Source organism: Culex quinquefasciatus, chromosome 2 (assembly GCF_015732765.1).
Source record: "Culex quinquefasciatus strain JHB chromosome 2, VPISU_Cqui_1.0_pri_paternal, whole genome shotgun sequence".
Lineage (NCBI taxonomy): Eukaryota > Metazoa > Arthropoda > Insecta > Diptera > Culicidae > Culex > Culex quinquefasciatus.
The window spans coordinates 38,749,115-38,768,026 of NC_051862.1; the positions used below are offsets into that span (position 1 = coordinate 38,749,115).

Consider the following 18,912-nt stretch of genomic DNA (forward strand, 5'->3'; position numbering starts at 1 on the left):
TCTTTTTTTTATTAGTTTTAATTCTAAAGCAAACAAAATCTTGAAAGGAGTTCAAGAAATTAATAAAGATCCTAAAATGTCTTTGCAAAAAAGATCTCTTGGGCCTTTTCTTACTCCAATAATAACATTGAATGATAAGAACCTCATCTTAATGGTCAACAGAAAATAAAGAATCTATTTATTCGCCTTTAAGGCTCTGGAAGGCATCATCCCCAATCGGCCATTTGGTGGCCATGTTTGTTTCAGAAAATCATTCAAATCTTGCTTCAGAATGTTTCAATAAAAAAATGGGCTTCTTTGTGTTGTTTGTAGAAGCATTTTAATTAATTATTTTTTTCATTTCAATTTACTATTTCTGGACTCTGAATTCAGAACCATCATTGACAGTCATTGCCCCAAAAGTGAAGGACACAATCTACCACCTTAACATAATGCCAAACTTTGTTGGGTAAAAAAAACACATAAAAAATAAACTAGCAACTAGATTAGCAAAGGATCTTATAAATAACAAACATCATCAAAGAAACTTTCAAGAGCCATTCCAGCTCAAATCAGGATTTTTTCTGGTACTTTTGTACCCGCCCCTCTCCGATTTCAATGAAACTTTGAGACATGTTATTCTAGGTCTATATAAGCCATTTTTGTGTACATGCCAGTTGCACGCGATAATGACATTTGAGAAGGGCGTAAGGGTTTTAAATATTTTTGTATTTTGTAATTTAGATATTGCTGTATCTCTAAGCCGTTACATCGTATCAAAAAGTGGTCTAAGACAAACTTGTAGGAAATTAGACGGGCTTTTTGAAAAAAATACACTCAACTCCCGGTGGTTGGTCACTTTTTCGTTTGACACTTTTTTAGTTTGTACCCCGATGGTTGGTCAAAGTCAAACTAAAAAGTGACGAACTGTCACTTTTTACACGGCGCTCACACGCACTATCGCAAGTAGTGTGTGTGAACTCCGGGTAAAAGGGGTGTCAAACTAAAACGTGACCCCGTTCGTTTGACAACAGTTGGTGTCAAACCATCGGGGTTTGAGTGTACACTGAAAGAAAAATACACGTAAATTCTATGAGATTTTTCAATTCTGGAGTTTTTTTTTTGAAAAGGTCCAATAAACCAAATTTCTAGTTTTTGCTTTTTGGGTGTTTTTGAAACCGCCTTGAGTCAGGGGTATTAAAATACACCCAAAATGCAAAAACTGAAAATTTGGTTTATTGGACCTTTTCAAAAAAACTCCAGAATTGTTTTTAAGGATATATGACAATTTTTTTTCGCTCAGCATTTTTGTGAAAATAGCCTAAAATGTCACAAAAAGACTCACGAAAAATGCAGGCATATGCCTTAAATAAAATTCTATCACTTAAACATAAAATTATATTACTCTCAGAATAGATATTTTTATTAAGAACTTCCTAAATTTGTTGTTTTAAAAGGTAAAGCATAATCCGCTTGATATAAAACCACTCAACCACCTGCAAGTCATATTTCGCAACACCCCTGCAAAATACTCGTAATACTCCCTGACGATGATGATTCATTCCATGCGCTGCACGCTCTGCTAGTATACCACACACAACCATCCGCATGTCCTGTCAGCCCCAAGCAGCAGCAGTAGTGACTGTATCCTTCCAGACCGCGCGCGCCCGCCGTGGATCGCCCTGCGGGGTCCACCACAGCAGCAAAACACACCAAAATTGCAAACACGGATATCGATTTTTTGTGTGTGTATGTTAGTTCCCCACTACCACCACCACCACCGTCACCACCCCCCAAGCAGTGACAGAAGGAAGCAACGAGGAGGAGGACAAAAAAAACATTCTATACTGCTCCCCTCCATCGCCCCAAATCCACCCCCACCACCCTTCGCACTCACACAAACACAAAGCCACTCGCACACATCGAGAGACATTCACAACAACATCGTACAGGAGCACACACACACACAACGCGCAAAAAGGACTCCTTCCAGGCTGCGTCTGTTTCCACATTTTACTTCCTTCCGTTTTATCTCCGACCCCGGCCACTTCCGTCATCAAACGGTTCCCCTGTTGCCCCATGAAGATGTGGCGGTCCACATGCGGCCAAATTTTTGCTGGCGTTATCCTTTTATGCCCTTTTCCTTCCGGGTAATTTTGGGTTGACTTTTAATTTTTTAAACCCATAACGTCTTCATTATCTGGATTTGAAATTGGGCAAAAAAACATTTAAAAGATTCTTAAAAAAGGTTTAAATTTCCACCATGATGTCCCATAACTTTTTTTTTATTTATACGAAATGAACACAAATTTCTTCTTTTTTAAAAAAATACACACCTTTTTCTAACAAAATTGAACCCCAAGAAAACAGCGCGCGCGAAGTTCAAAATCCTGCATTAAACCACTTGCACAAAATAACACAACTTCCAAAGGACTCTAGTCCAAAACCGCTCTCTTCCACTCTGTACTGCAATCTAGAACCGCAGGCGCGTCGTTGTACTCCACAGAAAACACGTGCGTCCGCTCAGAAGTCCCGTACGAAACTGAATGACTTCGCGAGTCAGCGGGAACCGGGAACGACGAGCAACAACGCGTTGAATGGGAATCGGTTCGGAGTTCGGATCGGTTGAATCGAAACGAGCTTTTATGTTCGTGCGGTTCGTGTGGACACGAATCGACGATGTTACAGTTTGATTGACTTAATGTTCGACATTTTTCGGCATCAATGATTCATTTATCTTATCTTAAAAATGCTCTAAAAAAATTAAAAGCAGAAATTAATCATTTTTTCCGTACCAATCGTAGGTCTACTGTAATACGAAACCACTTCGGAGCTTTTGTGCTGCAAGCGCATGCGCGCTTTCAGATGCGTACGCAACTGACAGCACTCGCGAGAAAAGCTCTTTTCAAACCGTGCGAAGGGGACGCATTGTAAACTTCAAAGAAAGACCGTTCCAAACTTGGTTCCAAATAAATATTTTTTACTATTTTTTAATAATGTGACTCTGGTCAAGTCGTGAGTAAGGGAGGAAGCACCATTACCTAGGCATTTCTGAGACATCTGCTCGAATTGGATCTCTCTCGACTACTTTAGTAGGATGTAGCAAAAATGACTTAATGGCGGGCATTCACCTGTTTGTTTCGTAAAAGACTTTTTTCAAAAATGCAATTTTTTGAGGCACTTTTGCAACTGAAGCGATCATAACTCCAGGGAGTCCTTAGAAGATTCAAGATATCCAAAAACATTAGCAAAGTAGTCTAGTATATACTCAATTGCTATGCGGGTATCATCGGTGCTCAAAATCTGTCGACATCTGGCTTGTTACGGCGGTAGAACTACAAGCCCTAACTCCAAGGATTCCTTGGATGACCCTGAACATCCCAACACAACATGAAAGTGTTCTACTATATTCACTGAAGTTATGCGGGTATGATCCGGGGAAAAATCCGTCGACCTTTGGTGGTTACGGTGGGACACCCACAGATATTAATTCCAGGGAGTCCTAGAATGACCCAAATATTCAAACACATTACCAAAGTAGTCTACTGCAAACACTGAAGCTATGTGGTTACGATCAGTGATCAAAAAGCACTGACCTCTTGCTTGTCACGGCGGTAGACCCACCGATCTTAGCTCCAAGGAGTTCTTTGATGATCCAAAACATCTTAATAAGTTGTTACAACAATGTTCTGTAACCATCCATACTCACTAAAGCAGTCTGAGTAGAAGCCGCTTTCAAAATCTTGAAGTTTCGACTTGTTTCTAAGGTTAGCCTTTTGCACAAACGGTTAAAAAGAAAGAAGTTAAGGGGTTACATACAATCAAAATCACAAAATTTCATAATACAGAAAATTTATTAAATCCACTTAAAAGGTAATTTTCAATACCTCCTGAAAGTTTCATGAAGATATTTCATGATTAAAGGCTAGTATGGAGATCGGAAGGAAAGGGGTCAAGAAACAGTTTTACGAACAGCAGAACAACGGAGTGGGAACGTTTTCTTGGCGCTTTTCTTCACCCTCTCTGGCTTGCTTTCGCTGCCGCTGCTGCCCATTTAAAATTTTTCTTGACCGGTTCCTTCCGGTGTGCGTATACCGCTTAAACCGAGAAAAAGACGATTTAAGCTAAACATTTTGCCATGTGCAAAGTGAACTGTCAAACTTTCTGAGCGTTTTTCTCTAAACAACGAATTGATTAAAGAATGGCATAGCCATGGTATACGAGACCGGTTTAACGAGTCTTCACTAAAATTTTCAAACGATTTGGTCAAGCCATTGTTGAGATATCGTGGCACCCGTTTTTTGGAAGTGCTACAACCAAATTTCTTTGAATTTGTTTTGTTATTAGATGAAAATGGCTAAGCGAAATCTCAACCCACTCCCCCCCCCCTTTTCCCTAAGGTATCCACGTGGTTTATGGATGGTCCCTAGGTCATCAGAACTAATAGTTTTCGCTTACATGCGTCAAATGAAGTGGAGATGATCGAAATCCATAATAAAAAAAATGAGAGCCGTTTCAAAATTGTAAATGTGTAAATTTTGCCAAAACAGCACTGGATGGTCTAAAACCTGAAACCGATGCAAAATTAAAAAAAAAAATCTAAAAGAGATTGAAAAAATAAATTTTGGAATAGCATTCCCAATAATAAATAGCTTTTATTGTTCAGATTTGTATCCGGGCAATATGTTGCTGTATTTTGACAAATCGTACAAATATTTAACCAGTCCTCTTGGTTCTTCCAGCTTGAATTTTGGGATAATTTCAAAGAAAGCTAGAAATCTGGTAAATTTGGTTCAAGCCGTGGGTCAAGCTTTGAATTAGAGGTCAGATATTGATGAACTATGTACTTTAATATATGAACATAAATCCATCAAATTTCAGCGACTTTTTTTGAAGCAAAAACCTATAAAATAAAATAAAATGCTTTAGACTACTGACGGAATATTTTGGCTCACCCTGTAAAATGTCGAGAAAGAGCCTTATTTTGATGTTCTTGGAACAATGCACCCTGCATTTCACTGGCATAGTTCCTGCCAATATTTTATAAAATAAAAAATACTATTCTCAATGATTTGCTGTAAAAAAGTAAAGATTTGACTACCGGAAAAAAAATAGTATTGCTACGATTTTCATTTATTGAAATTCATCAATTATCAATAAACATATCTGGAGTTTTTTTTAAAAAAAAAGGTCCAATAAACCAAGTTTTCAGATTTTTGTTTTTTGGGTGTTTTTGAAACCGCCTTGAATCAGGGGTATTAAAAACACCCAAAAACAAAAACTGAAAATTTGGTTTACATTACACGCGTTTAAATGGGACGAAAGCCCATAAGAGCAATGTCGTACCACCCCTTTCAAATGTTGCTCCAGATATTAGAGGAATAACCAATATTCCTCGAATGTCTGTGTTCAATAGAGCGAAATTCGAGTTAGCAAATCCTGTGGCAAATCCGTTCTGTAAATAATATTTACCACAAAATCACAAAAAAAAACTGTTTCAAATTACTTTACCGTCACTGTAAACTGACAGCACACTACTGACAGCATAAATAAAAATCAACAAAAAGCACAGCTGTCAGTCAGAACTGAAAACAAAAGAACGGAAGCATTAAAAACATAACACCGCGAGAATTCTACAGCTGAACACAAGTTCCGCCTTCATTTTGTATTTAATTAAATCAATTCAAAAACCAATCGCAACGGAACAATGACTTTCACAAAAAGTGTAGACCAGACCACGATCCTGCAGGGCGATCGCTCCAAGTAAGTAATCCGCAAATCTCGAAAACTCCCATCCAAGCTAATCCGAACTTTCCCCGATTTCAGACTAAAGGACCTGCTCCGGGTTCGGCTGAACGCGTGCGGCTGGAACGACCAGGTCCGGCTGCTGTGCCGGGAAACCATCAAGGAGCAGGACACGGTCAACTGTGACGCGCTGGTGCAGCAAGTGACGCCCAAGGCGCGCGCCCTCATCCCGGACACGGTCAAGAAGGAGCTGCTACAAAAGATTAAGGCGATTCTCATTCAGCAGGAGGGCATTGATATCTGATGGCTGGGGGTGTGATAAATATAATTTTAAGGAGGATTAAGATTTTGATTAGCGTTGCAATTTTGCTTTTGGAAAGAAATTTCCTGTCTTTCTTTCAGCAGAAAAAATAAACCACTTTTGTTGTGATATTCAAAGAGAGAATTTATTCGGGATCAAAACTGTAGATCGAAGGACGATGCATGGTTTATACAATAATTGAATACAACAGCTAAAATACCACCCTAAGCTTTGAACAAACCGCCAAAACGAAATCAAACACTCCCTTAAGCTAACTTACTAACTAACGCGTGTTTAATTCTTGTGTGTGGCAATTCAAGCGCGTACCATTTACTCTAATCGTGTTGAAATAGACAATTGTAATTCAGAAAGGGGAAAAAATATTTACAATTTACACCACCTCGGTGGGCACGGTCAAAAAGTGGACCGCGTTCGTAACGCTCGAACTTTCCGACTTGGGGTTCTTGTTGAGCCCGCCAAACACAATCAGCTCCCCATTTCCGGCGACCATGGTCGAGAAGGTAAAGTGGTCCGGCGCTCCGGCAATCAACCCACTGTTCTTCGTCTCCTGCCACTCAATGACCGGCTCGTTGGCGTTCGTTAGCAGCTGGGAAATGTCGCACACGTAGATCGCCAGCCCGTTGCGTTTGATGCGCTTGGGCGTGACGGGGAGTTGGGCTTCGTGGTGGGAGGTTGCCGCTGGGAGGTTGTTGGCCGCGGCTTGGGCTTGCTCGAGGTCGCGTTGCTCCTGCTCTTTGATGCGTCGCATGGCGGAGATCTTTTCCTCCATTTTGCGGAGGCGCTCCAGCTGGCGTTCGCGGGTCGCGTGCAGCGGGGGGTGGGTTTGTGGGGGGTACGCTGAATGCGGCCATCGCCATGTGGCCGTGCTGCTCGGGGGATTGGTTGAAGCGTTTGGGGAGAAGATGGTCGTCGTCTTGCTGGCGATAGTTTGGAGAGCGGATGGTGGGAAGGGGTCGCGATGGACCGGGTTGGGGTTGAGCTGGGGGTGGGTTCGGTGCGGACAGTCCGGATGGACCTGGCCGAGGTTCCGGAGGAGGTTGCTGACGCGGCGGGGATGCCATCGGGGGAGGGGGTGGTGGTCGAACTGGGTTTTGTCTGGGTGGAATATTTGGTTCGTTGTTGGCTGCGGCGGCGGCGATGCGATTGCGTTCGGCAGGGTTTACCGGACGTGGGCCACGACCGAGATTCGGCGGATGAAGTCCGTGATGGTTTGAGGGACGATGCTGTCGAACAATTTGGAAATCGTTTGGCGAGGTCGGTCCCAGCACGATCACCTTTGAGCCGATGTTGCAAGCCGGGTAGCTCCAGTTGTGGACGGTACACTTTTTGTTCTTGATCTGAACGGCTCTCCAACGCCACACGTCGTTCTTCATGTCCAACAGCCAGGCATCGTTGAAGATTCGATTCACTCCACCGGTCCCCCCTAACACCAAGATGTGATCCTCCCCGATCGCCATCTGAAACTGGCCATACCTAGGCGGTGGCTTCTGCTCCGAAACCGTCGGTCTCTTCCAAGCCATCTTGTCCAGATCCAACACCCAGATGTCGTTCGAAGTGCCCAGATTCTCCTGCGTCTTCTGGTACCCACCAAACACCACCATCTTGTTGCGATGCACCGTGGCCGAGTGTCCCGTCATGGGCGGAGGTCCAAACGCCAAGTTGTGGATGGTCCACCGGTTCTCCGCCACGTTGTACTGATGCAGCTCGTCAAACAGCGTGCACATCTGAAAGGGCGTGTACGAATGTCGCCAGCCGCCAAACAACACCAACGCGTTTTGATAGCACACCAAACTGGCGCCCGCCTTCGGCGAAGGGTACGAACCCATCGAGATTGGCCTCACCCACCGCCGCAGGCTCAGATCGAAGCGCCACAAGTCGTTGAACGTCGTGTCGAAGCTGGACGCGCCTCCGAACACAAACATCGAGTTCCGGTGCAGCGAGCTGGCGTGCGCAAACCGGGCCGCTATGCTCGGCGTTTGACTGCTGAAAAGCTCCTCCTTCCAGCACAGGTTGAAATCCGTGAGGGCCTTTTGGAGGCTCGCTTTCTTGCGTATTCGAACATCTGCAAAGAGAAGGGATTTGGTATATTACTTGTTACTCAAAAAATAGATCTAGGACGACTTTAGGACATTTTACCCTACACAATTTTCATGAACCAAAGAGTACCTTTGGATATTACAACTTTGTTCCAGTTCCAAAACCCACGCCCCGCTATACTCACTGTTGGCCAGCGACTCCCAGCGCTTGCACACGACGCAGCAGCGGTCCAGATCCTGGTACGGCGGAACCAGGCTGAAGATAAACTCCAAAATCTCGTTCGGCAGATCGTTGATGGAGGCAAGCGCTAGCGTTGCCATCGTGCCACAATCCTTGGCTCACACCGGACACACGGAGAATTCGCACGATCTGGTCTGATTCCTTTGTCTGGTGCCGAAGCTGGAATCCGGAGGATTTTTTCTCCGTCGAACGGAGAGTGAAAATTTTCTGCGATCGGATTGTGTAAACAATTTTTTTTTTCGTCTGACAGCCAACTGACAGAAAGCAGCTGATGGCAGTGTTGGAAGAGTAGAAATCTGCAATTTCCGTACGCAGCCAGCTGTGGTTGGTGCTACCGGGCGGCAGTTTGCGCAACAACACAAAGCCGAAAAACGTGCAACGTAAACAAAAAGAAATTCCGTTTGACGTCGTTTGTTTTGCTCGACTTGCTCATTAACATTCAGTTCCTCGTTCCCCCGAAAATAACAACTTCTACGCACTTTGTCTGGTGCAATATTTTGGCAACAGCCGGTCATACAAACGCGTCGTGTCCAGAATGTCCCGGTTTTAGGCGGCGCAAGCTGCTCGCGTGTTCTCCGCCGGGATGGCCCTCAACACATCTGGCAGCAAGAAGGAAACCTTTCGCGAACGCCAGGAAACCGAACTTGAAGTGCTGCTGTCGATCTACGAGAGCCAGGTCGAGGATTTGCGACCACCGGGTGGTAAATGGACCGAGGTCCGGTTGAAGTTGACGCCCCAGAAGGGTTCGGCGAAGGAGGTTTACGCGCGGTGTGATTTGAAAGTTACTTGCAATAAAAACTATCCGAAATATCCACCGAAGATTGAGTTGGAGAACACGAAGGGACTGTCGGACCAGCTGGTTAAGGAATTGCTTGGGGAGCTGCAGAAGCAAGCGGATGAGCGGAAGGGTGAGGTGATGATCTACGAGCTGGCCGGGACGGTCGAAGCGTTTCTGCACCAGCACAATGTTCCACCGAAGGGTAGCTTCTACGATGAGATGTTGGCCACCAAGCAGCAAAAGGAGTTGCATTTGCAGAACACCAAGAAGGCGGAGGAAGATCAGCGCCGGCAGGTCGTCCAGGACGAGCTGCAGAAGCGCAAGAAGGAGCTGGAACGCGTCCGGCGTGAGTCCAAGCAAAGTATTAGCGAGGCCAGTCCCATGCATCGGAACACCAGTTCGTCGGAGAACAGCGCCGGGGATGGGTTTTACAACTTTTGCACCGAACATCGGCGCAGTGAGACGCTGTTTTTGCGAGGAGGTCGAAGGGTTTTGAAGGGCGCCTGTTTGGGTCATTCCCAGCGAGGTTGTATTGCGTATGCTGGGATCGACGACCAAACCGGGCAGCTGTTGTACGTAACGGAGTGGAACGTTGATTTGAACGACGGGAAGACTCCTTGTGGAAGGTTGGTGGACGAGGTTGTCGCGGACATCGAGAAACAGGTGGCTTGTTTGTCCACCCTAAAACATAAAAACCTTATCCCTTACGAAGGAGTCCTCTGCAACGTTGGCAAGAGTAGGCTGGATATCTACCTGGTACAGGATTTTATCCTTGGAACCAGTCTATTCACAATCTCCGGAACGCTCGGGTGGTCCGCCGAAGGTGCCAGCAAGGTCGCCAAAGGAGTCCTCGAAGCATTGATCTACCTTCACAACAACGGAGTGTCCCACGATAATCTGTCCGACTCCACCGTGTTCATGGACAACTCCGGTTGCATCCGCGTCGCCGACTTTAAACTCATCCCTTACATCCAAGAAATCAGCAGCGGTCAACAAGGCGTCCGTGGCGATCTCCCCGCCCTGGGAACCCTCGTCGAGTCCCTCTTCAACGCCCACTCCGAAATGAAGGACTTTATCGATCGCTGCAAGTCCGAGCGAACAATCTCGGCCTCAGACCTGCTAGAACACCCCTTTCTCCGGCCAATCCTCTTCCAAGTCATCCCACAAAAGCTCAACAAACCAACCCGCGATCACAAACCAACCGATCAACCCCCAACCGACCGCTCCCACCAATCCCTCATCCCCGCCTTCATGAACACCTCCCTCTCAACGGAGAAATCCCGCCTGCAAACCGAATTCGAAGTCATGTCCTTCATCGGCAAGGGCGCGTACGGCGACGTCCTTAAAGTGCGCAACATCCTGGACAACCGCCAATACGCGATCAAACGAATCCTCCTCCCAGCCCGCAGCAAACAGTTCTACAAAAAGATGACCCGCGAGGTAGAGCTCCTCTCCCGACTGAACCACGAAAACGTCGTCCGCTACTACAACAGCTGGGTCGAGGCCGTCAGTCCGGGCGATGAAAAGTACCAGGGCGGCGAGTCCAGCTGCGATTGGTCGCTGAGCGCGGGAAGTGTCGCTGGCCGGCGGAAGGTCCCGACCGCTGCCAAGGTGGCGAAAAAAACTAGCGAAAAGAACTCCGACTGGGTGCTGGACTGCATGGGGATTGATACGAGCAGCGATGAGGACGACGACGACGACGATGAGGATGATGACGAGGACGATAGCTGCTCGGACGGGATTGAATTTGTCAACTCGGATGGGGAGGTCGCGACGTACGCGAGCTTCAGCGAGGGCGTGGAGAATGAAAAGGGGAAGAATGGAGGGGTGGCGTTGGCGAACGTCAATCCGGAGATGTTGTACATGTACATTCAGATGGAGTTTTGTGAGAAGAGTACGTTGAGGTAGGTCGTTTGGAATTGAAACAATCGATTTCTAAATATTCTTGATGATTATTGCATGCGATCGTTATACTCAGGTAGTTATTTCTCGATTTCTCGCTTGAACTATTATGATCGTAATTTTTCGATCTCGCTGGTCGAACGACAGATAATCGAAAAAATCGATATGTATTCGGAATGTTTTCAAAAATTATAAAACTCCAAAACATTCAAAGATCCCAAATTTCCAATGTTCGTAAGGGTTCGAAAAGAAAAAAGAATAACAATTTCAAATAGTTCAGAAACTCAAACATTGAATAATCCTCGGAATAATCTAAACATATTGAAAAATTTAAATTTCAAAAAATAAAAAAATAAAACTTTACGAAATCAGAAATTTATTAATTGGAAAATGTATTGATTTAATCTCAAAATTATTTTCCAAAAATCATAGAAATCGAAAAAAAATAATCCTCATTGATTCTTTTTTAAATTATCAAAAATTCAAAAATAGTCTAAACTTATAAAAATTTTAAAAACGGTCCAGATTTGATTACCTGAAAGTCTCGAAAAAAAATGGATAATCGAATGTTTAGACAATAGAAAAACCATTTTTATGTCTTTTATTTTCATAACTAAGAAATTTCAAATCCATGATGACGGCCAAATGGCGGTGATGTAATATTGAGAAAATGCATTTGATGATTTTATAGGCCATTTAACCATTCAAATTTGCCTCAAATGTGGTCACAGAGCTCAAATTTGGCAGGAAATAAAACAAAAGTTCTTTTCATGATGAACTGCAGATAAAAATCTATGCTTAAAAATTAAAAAAAACATCTAAAAATAATTTAGATTTAAACAAATATTTTTTTAAATTTTAATTAAAAATTTGAAATTTAGAAAGAAATGATAGTTTCAAAAATATTTTTTTTTAATTTAAATTTGAACAAAATCCAAATTTTAGTTTGCTCGATTTTTTTTAAATATCAAAAATAATTTTGAAATATACACGTGAATAACTATTTTTTTTTTATTCTAAGATCTTCTATTAGATTAGATTAGATTAAGATCTTCTATTTTTCCATTTTTTATTGATTTTTTGTATTTGTATTTTAAGACTTTTGTTTTTTTTAATTTTTTCATTTTGTCGGACGTGAGATTTTTTAAAATTTATTTAAATAATTTGAGAATTGAAAGTTATTTTTTAAACCCAAAGGTTCAAGGTTTTTTTTTATTTTTTTTTATTAGTTTGATTTTTTTTTTTTTTGCAGGCCAAGGATTGATACCTAAGAGCATGCAATGGCACTGACCTTGTTAAGTGCTCTTCGGTTGACGTCCACGTAAGGAACATCCTGGAAGGAGCGTAACTAACTACATCCGTAGTTCTGTTAGATCATCCGAATTATCTTGATCAGAACAGTATAGCTCTGGTTCCTTGCGAGTGTCCTATTTTCTTACCTCCACGTTGGCTTGGTTTTCATGATGACCTAGCTGGTGGCCTGTGGAAACGGATCGTAATCCTTTGACCACCGCGGGTCAGAGTCGAGACGGCTAAAAGAAAGGGGCGCGACAATGTGGGAAAGGGAAGTAATTTGTGATTGTAGACGGTATTGTTTTGATTCGCAGTATGTTGAGTCAACTGCTGTGGATGTACCTGAAACATCCCACAACGGGGTTTCTCTTCTCTTCATTCTCAGCTACCACCTATGTCCTGTTTTTAATTTGCTCTACTGATTCTCTCTTCTTCACTAATTCTTCTATTTAATATCCATCATTTGATTTTGATTTTACTAACTTTTGATTATCTTATCTCTCAAAGCTTTTCCACTGTTTTCTATCAATTGATACTGCTGTAACAAACTTTGTTTTGTTTTTTTTCCTTAAAAATATACTTTTCCTTAATGTACTAGTGTTATTATCAAGTCTATTTATCATTCGCCTAATCTTTTTTTTTTTATTTTATTGCGAATATATTTATTTGAATAATTCTTTATCTGTCCTATAAATTATCATTACTATAATCTAAGCTTGTTTTGTATCTCTATTTATTAACTATTGTCTAATTTTACATCTAATACATCTAGCTTCTCATATTTATTCTTCAAAATACGCTCATCATTTTCTTACTATTGATACTTGATTTTTCTAAAATAAATTCTCTTTTACTGTCAATTGTTTTCAATCTTCACCCTTTTTTCGAACAAGTGAGGTTTGAGCCCTTACTCAATTTATGGAATGGTTAAAGGATTAACACAAATATTACTATTGTATTTTTGGTAAACTTTTATAACATGCTTAGGACCAAAAATTGTAACAAAACACCGCGACAAAAGAAATAGCAACAGATAAACAGACTCAACACTAGGGAAGATTTCAGGAGAAAATAATACACAGTAAAATAACAATTAGTTTTTGAATTCAAACAAAAAATAAAACAGTTTTTGCTTTAATGAAAGTTAATAGGCACACTTTAAATGGTTAGGCGCTTATACTTACATCAAACCCTCCGTAATGTACCACCCCCGGCCGAGTTAAAATGCGCAACCGGAAAAGAAGGTGTGCATGCCTGGCACGAACACTCAAAGCGTGTTCTAGCGTGCTGCTCGTACTGACTCAGAGCAAGGGTGAGATGTAGGTGTAAGGGCAGTGCGTGTTCGTCGGGAACCTAGTGCATAAGATCGGTCAAGGCCCGTTCTTACACTGCAAATTGCGAATTGCGAATAGTTTGATTTTTTTTAAACAATAAAATAATAATTAAGAATAAAAAAATTAAAAATGAACAATTCAAAATTCGGGAAAAACGAAAATCTCAAAAACATTTATGTTAAGAATTTAATTCAAAAAAATATTTTTTTTGTTATCTCAAAATTCTAAATCAAAATATCAAAAGCAATTTTAAAATGTATATGAATAAATAATTTTATTTTTTGAAGTTTAATTTGTCAGTTTTACTTTAGTTTTTTTTTAAAAATTTTCAGATTTTTTTATTTTTATAAATTTTTATATTTTTGGTTATTTATTTTTTTTAAATTTTTTTGAGATTTTAATAGTATTTTTTAAATTAATATTAAAACTTTTTGCAACTTTTTTTTTATTTTAAGGTTATTGAAAGCTTTACATTTTCTAAAACTTATAATTTTTTTCAAGTAGTTGAAATTTTAGAAAAAAGTTCTGGATCAACATTTGAAAAGGGCGCATAAGCATTTTGACAGTTGAAATTATTTTGCAATTTCTCAGGCAATAGGCAACTATTTTACAGCTATTGCTTTTCATTTTGAATTTTGAGAAAAAGTTACCTGAAACTTGAGAAATAGCAAAATAGTTCAAACTGTCAAATTATTTATCCGCCCTTTTCTCGTGTTGCTCTGGAGTTGAGTCTTTGTTCACACTTCGACATTGGTCCATATTTTCGCTTCTTTTTAATTTTTCAAAATTTTTCTTTTTTTGTTATTTTTGGAATTTGTAAAATTTTATTAATTGTGGTAGTTTCAAAGTTTATATTCTTAGTTTTCTTTTAAGTTCTTAACGATATTTAAAGCTTGAAATTATGTTTAAACTAAACTGTTTTTTAACTTATTTTTGTAATTATAAATGTTTTAAAAATTTTATTAAATTTTTAAGCTTATGATTTTTTTTTAATTTTTTTGCAATTTCTGAATTTTGTTTTTTAAGAATGCTGGATAAGAAGACTAATTGATCGTAAGTCGAGAAGTTTCGATGCAATAATCACCACGATTGTAATTTTCCAGAACCGCCATCGATTCCAACCTGCACCAGGACGTGGACCGCGTTTGGCGTCTGTTCCGGGAGATTGCCGAGGGCCTCAGCCACATCCACCAGCAGGGCATGATCCACAGGGATCTGAAGCCGGTCAACATTTTCCTCGACTCGCGCGATCAAGTCAAGATCGGCGACTTTGGGCTTGCCACGACCAGTATTTTGGCGCTGCAGAATCAGCAGCAAGGTTGGATTGGTTTTTGGAGTTGATTGGTTGAAGTTCTAAATTTGAGTATTTATTGTAGAACACGTTGCGCAGCAGCCGAAATCACTGGATATGGGCAACTCGCTGACCGGGAAGGTTGGGACGGCTTTATACGTTGCGCCGGAATTGACCGGGAATGCCTCCAAGTCAACTTACAACCAAAAGGTTGACCTTTACTCGCTAGGAATTATACTGTTTGAGATGAGTTCAACGCCGCTGGCGACCGGCATGGAGCGGGTCAAAACGCTGATGGATCTAAGGTCTTCTTCTATTCAATTTCCCGACCACATGATGACCGAGAACAAATATTCGCAGCAGCTGCAGGTCATCCGTTGGCTGCTCAACCACGACCCCAGCAAACGACCATCCGCGGAGGAGCTTCTCTCGTCGGAACTTGTTCCCCCAACGCGTCTCGAAGCCGGCGAGATCCAGGACATTGTACGGCACGTCATGTCCAACCCCCAATCCAGGCACTACAAACACCTGATCGCGCGCTGCTTCGCCCAGGAAAGCGACACGATCTGCGAGCTGAGCTACCATCTGGACATGGTGCCGATCATTCCGCGCTTCGACTTTATCAAGGCGAAGATCATCGACCTGTTCCGGAAGCATGGGGCGATCGAGGTCGTAACGCCACTGCTGACGCCTTGCACGCGCACGTCAACGCGCGAAAACTCGGTCAAACTCATGACCCACTCGGGCAGTATTGTTTCGCTTCCGGAGGATCTCCGGTTACCGTTTCTGCGTCACGTGGCGTTGAATGGGGTGCGGTTTATACGGCGGTACTCGATTGGTCGGGTCTATCGCGAGAAGAAGGTCTTCAACTTCCACCCCAAACAGGTGTACGAATGTGCGTTTGATATTGTGACACCTTGCCGGGGCAACATGGTCGTGGACGCCGAGCTGATCGCCATTGCGAACGATATCCTACGCGAACTGAACCTGCTCGATCAGAAACGTAACGTATACTTCCGGTTGAACCACACCAGCTTGCTAAAGTCCATCCTGCTCTACTGCAACGTCCCGCTCGAAAAATACAAGGAACTCTTCGAGATCGTGCTGGAATATCTGGAGAACAAAATCTCCAAGTTCCAGCTCGTCGGATCGGTAAACAGCCAAATCTCCCAACCCGGCGTCAAGATCAACACCGGCTACCTCTGCGACATCCTCCAGATCCCGGAGATTTCCCTAGAACAACTCAAAGGTACACTGAAAGAACTCTTCAAAGGTCGCGGCGAGGCGGCCATGCTCGCCAAAATGGCCCAACGCGACCTGGAATCGGTGGTATCGCTGGCCCAGGGCATGGGCGTTCAGTGCCCGATGATGGTCTGCCCGGGGCTGCCGATCAACTACGAACGGGCCAAGGGCGGTGGACTGGTTTGGCAACTGCTCGGCGAGCTCAAACCCAAGAAACGCAACCCGATCACGACGATCGCCGTGGGTGGACGGTACGACGCGAAGCTGGTTGATTTTCAGTAAGTGTTGGTGATCTTGGTTTCAGTTTTTGCTCAACTAATTACGATTCTTCTCGCAGGAAATCCGGTATCGAAAACGGCCTTCAAGTGCCCAAAGTCGAGCTCAGCGGAGCCGGATTCAGCTTTCACCTGGACAAACTCGTGCACGCCATTGGTTCCATCCGCGGCTGCGACCCAATCGAGGTCATGATCTACATTATCGGCTCACGACCCCCAACCAAGGAGGTCGTCTCCATCCTCCGTCCCCTCTGGTCGCACGGCATCAAAACCGGCATCCTTGAAGGCGTGATTTCGGTAGAAGATTCCGCCAAGGAGGTCGGCGCCAATCTGGTGGTCATGCTCGGCGAAGGTGGTGAACTCCGCGTCCGCACCTGGGACCACGATCGCTTCCAGGAACGCCACGTAACCCGTCCCGAGCTCATCAGCTACATCCTGAAAACCCTCCGACCGGAATGCTCACCAACAGATTGTAGCTCCACGTCCCAGCCCAACACCTCGCTCACGACGGTTTCTTCGGTGAAGAACATTCCGTCGCTGGCCAGCCAGTCCCAGAGCAACGGAACCGCCTCGCTGGACATCATCTTCCTCACCTCGGAAAAGCCAAACATGAGCAAAAAGCGACGCTACGAGAACCAGGTCGAGCACAAGATCTCCCCCATTTTGTCAAAGTTCCAGCGCAAGGAGAAAATCTCGCTGATCATCGTAGACCTGCCGAGTGGGCCGCTGCGTGGCCTCGTTGGGCTGATTGATCCGGCCGAGTGTGGCAGCGAGCAGGGCTCGTCGTCGCCGAACTCGGTTGAGCTGCAAGCGTTGATCGATCGGTACCCGAAGTACAAACACAACATCATGCAAATCTACGACGAGATTGTGGACATTTTCGGGGAGAGTCGAACACTTCCGGTGGTGGGGGTGTACAGCGTGCTGGATTCGTTCTGCAGGTTGATACTTTAACGCGGCTTTGAAGGGAAGGCAGCGGCTACGTACACTAGATTTATAGGAAAGAAACGCGCTTATTGTAAAAGTTTAAAAAAAATATTTTATATGTGTACGAAAGTCGTTTGTATGATGAAAGAATAACCTTGGTATCGTTTCAACCAGAACATCGTTTTAGCCGCCCCCTCGTCCAACATTTTTATCCTATCAAGGCGCACTTACAAATCCTGTGTAGAGTCCTTCTGTCTATCACTCAGTTTGCAGCTTCCATTTAGGGGTTTGAGATCATTTGCTTTTCCACACACATATGAGCACATAGGGTTAAAACCGCGTCCAGATTTGCTTTACTTTTGACCAAGCTTACGATAATCAAGATAGCCTACTGTCATAACGTGATCTTCCTCGCAGTACCATCGTGGGTCACTTCTACTCCAACGGCCGTTGCTGTACGAACTCCTTTGATGTGGCTTGTCGTCTTTGCATTCTCTGGAAGCTGGTTGTAAAGTTCAAATCTTTTTTATAATAGCGAGTTCTGCGTGCATGCCTTTTTCCAATTCTGCAATCTGAGATCGTCAGCTCCTCTAGTGTCATACTCATGGATATCTCTTTCGCATACCATGGCCATACGATGAACAAACACAAGGGTGTTGTACTCGATTCGTTGCTTTACCGACATCCACTGTAAACATTCGAGCATACTCCGTCGAGGCTTGCTTTGTAGTATCTGCATCCTTTTCAGTTGTCGTTATGTTCCCAAAAACATGATCAGTAAACAATAGTCAAAGTGAGGAGCGATGAGCGAATTGTACACCTGATTTTTTGTCTCTGCCGTCAAGTAGCGTTTGATCCTACACAGAACACCAAACTTCCGTGCTGCCATCCGAATGGTATAGTTAATATGTTCGTTGAAGTTCAATTTTTCGTCCAACATGACTTCTCCATCAATCTGTACACACCGTCTGCAGTCGTCGGTTTGCCGTGTCGTCACCCCCATGCACTTCGTCTTCGCGATGTTCAGCTGCAGCTCCTTCCATTTCAAACAGTTCGTGAATCCGACTAGCTCTTCGTTCATGATGTCAATGCACTCATCAAAGCTGTCACCAATCACAAAAAACTGTGTCAACGGCGAACAGATTCACCTGTCCTCTTTTCAGTGCACGTTTAATGTCGTTTATGTATAGTATGAACAGCAGTGGGACTAGTACGCTTCCTTGCGGTACTCCGAGCTTGACTGCCGTTTCTGATGACACCGCGCTGTTGTACCTTGTCATTTGTGTCCGGTTTTTCAGGTAACTGCTGAGCCATTTTAGTTCCGTGCCTCGTATTCCGCTTTTCTTGAGAACACCTATTAGTTTCGTTCGGTCAATGGTTTCGAAGGCCCGCTTCAGATCTACGAAGACTGATAGAACAACTCTTCCTTCTTTGATACACTGCTTCCACGTCTTCCGTGATGTTTCCGAAAGCCAGATTGTTCATTCAGCAGCACACCAGTACGATCTATGAACGCCATCAGTTGTTCCTTCACGGTTGTCTCAATG

The 18,912-nt window shown here is 43.4% G+C and overlaps 3 protein-coding genes and 1 long non-coding RNA gene across 4 annotated transcripts in view; 2 read left to right on the top strand and 2 right to left on the bottom strand.

The window, feature by feature from the left end:
* The window catches only part of LOC119767959, a 52,755-nt gene extending 50,216 nt beyond the window's left edge, over window positions 1-2,539 (bottom strand). The window contains exon 1 of the long non-coding RNA XR_005277816.1: window positions 2,316-2,539. This is a non-coding gene — a long non-coding RNA (uncharacterized LOC119767959). The remainder of the gene's footprint in view (window positions 1-2,315) is intronic.
* Window positions 2,540-5,560: 3,021 nt separating this feature from the next.
* Window positions 5,561-6,247, top strand: LOC6037833 (enhancer of yellow 2 transcription factor). The gene is made up of 3 exons (XM_038255547.1): window positions 5,561-5,742; window positions 5,806-6,047; window positions 6,086-6,247. The coding sequence occupies exons 1-2, from the start codon at window positions 5,687-5,689 to the stop codon at window positions 6,026-6,028; spliced, it is 279 nt and encodes a 92-aa protein (XP_038111475.1). The 5' UTR covers window positions 5,561-5,686; the 3' UTR covers window positions 6,029-6,047; window positions 6,086-6,247.
* Window positions 6,144-8,586, bottom strand: LOC6037834 (F-box only protein 42). Its single transcript, XM_001847656.2, is given in 3 exon segments — window positions 6,144-6,863; window positions 6,865-8,108; window positions 8,268-8,586. Coding segments are annotated over 3 exon segments (1,827 nt in total). The 5' UTR covers window positions 8,404-8,586; the 3' UTR covers window positions 6,144-6,416.
* Window positions 8,587-8,716: 130 nt separating this feature from the next.
* Window positions 8,717-17,489, top strand: LOC6037835 (eIF-2-alpha kinase GCN2). Its single transcript, XM_038253671.1, has 4 exons — window positions 8,717-11,005; window positions 14,734-14,948; window positions 15,007-16,441; window positions 16,501-17,489. The coding sequence occupies exons 1-4, from the start codon at window positions 8,907-8,909 to the stop codon at window positions 17,390-17,392; spliced, it is 4,641 nt and encodes a 1,546-aa protein (XP_038109599.1). The 5' UTR covers window positions 8,717-8,906; the 3' UTR covers window positions 17,393-17,489.
* The last annotated feature ends 1,423 nt before the right edge of the window (window positions 17,490-18,912 follow it).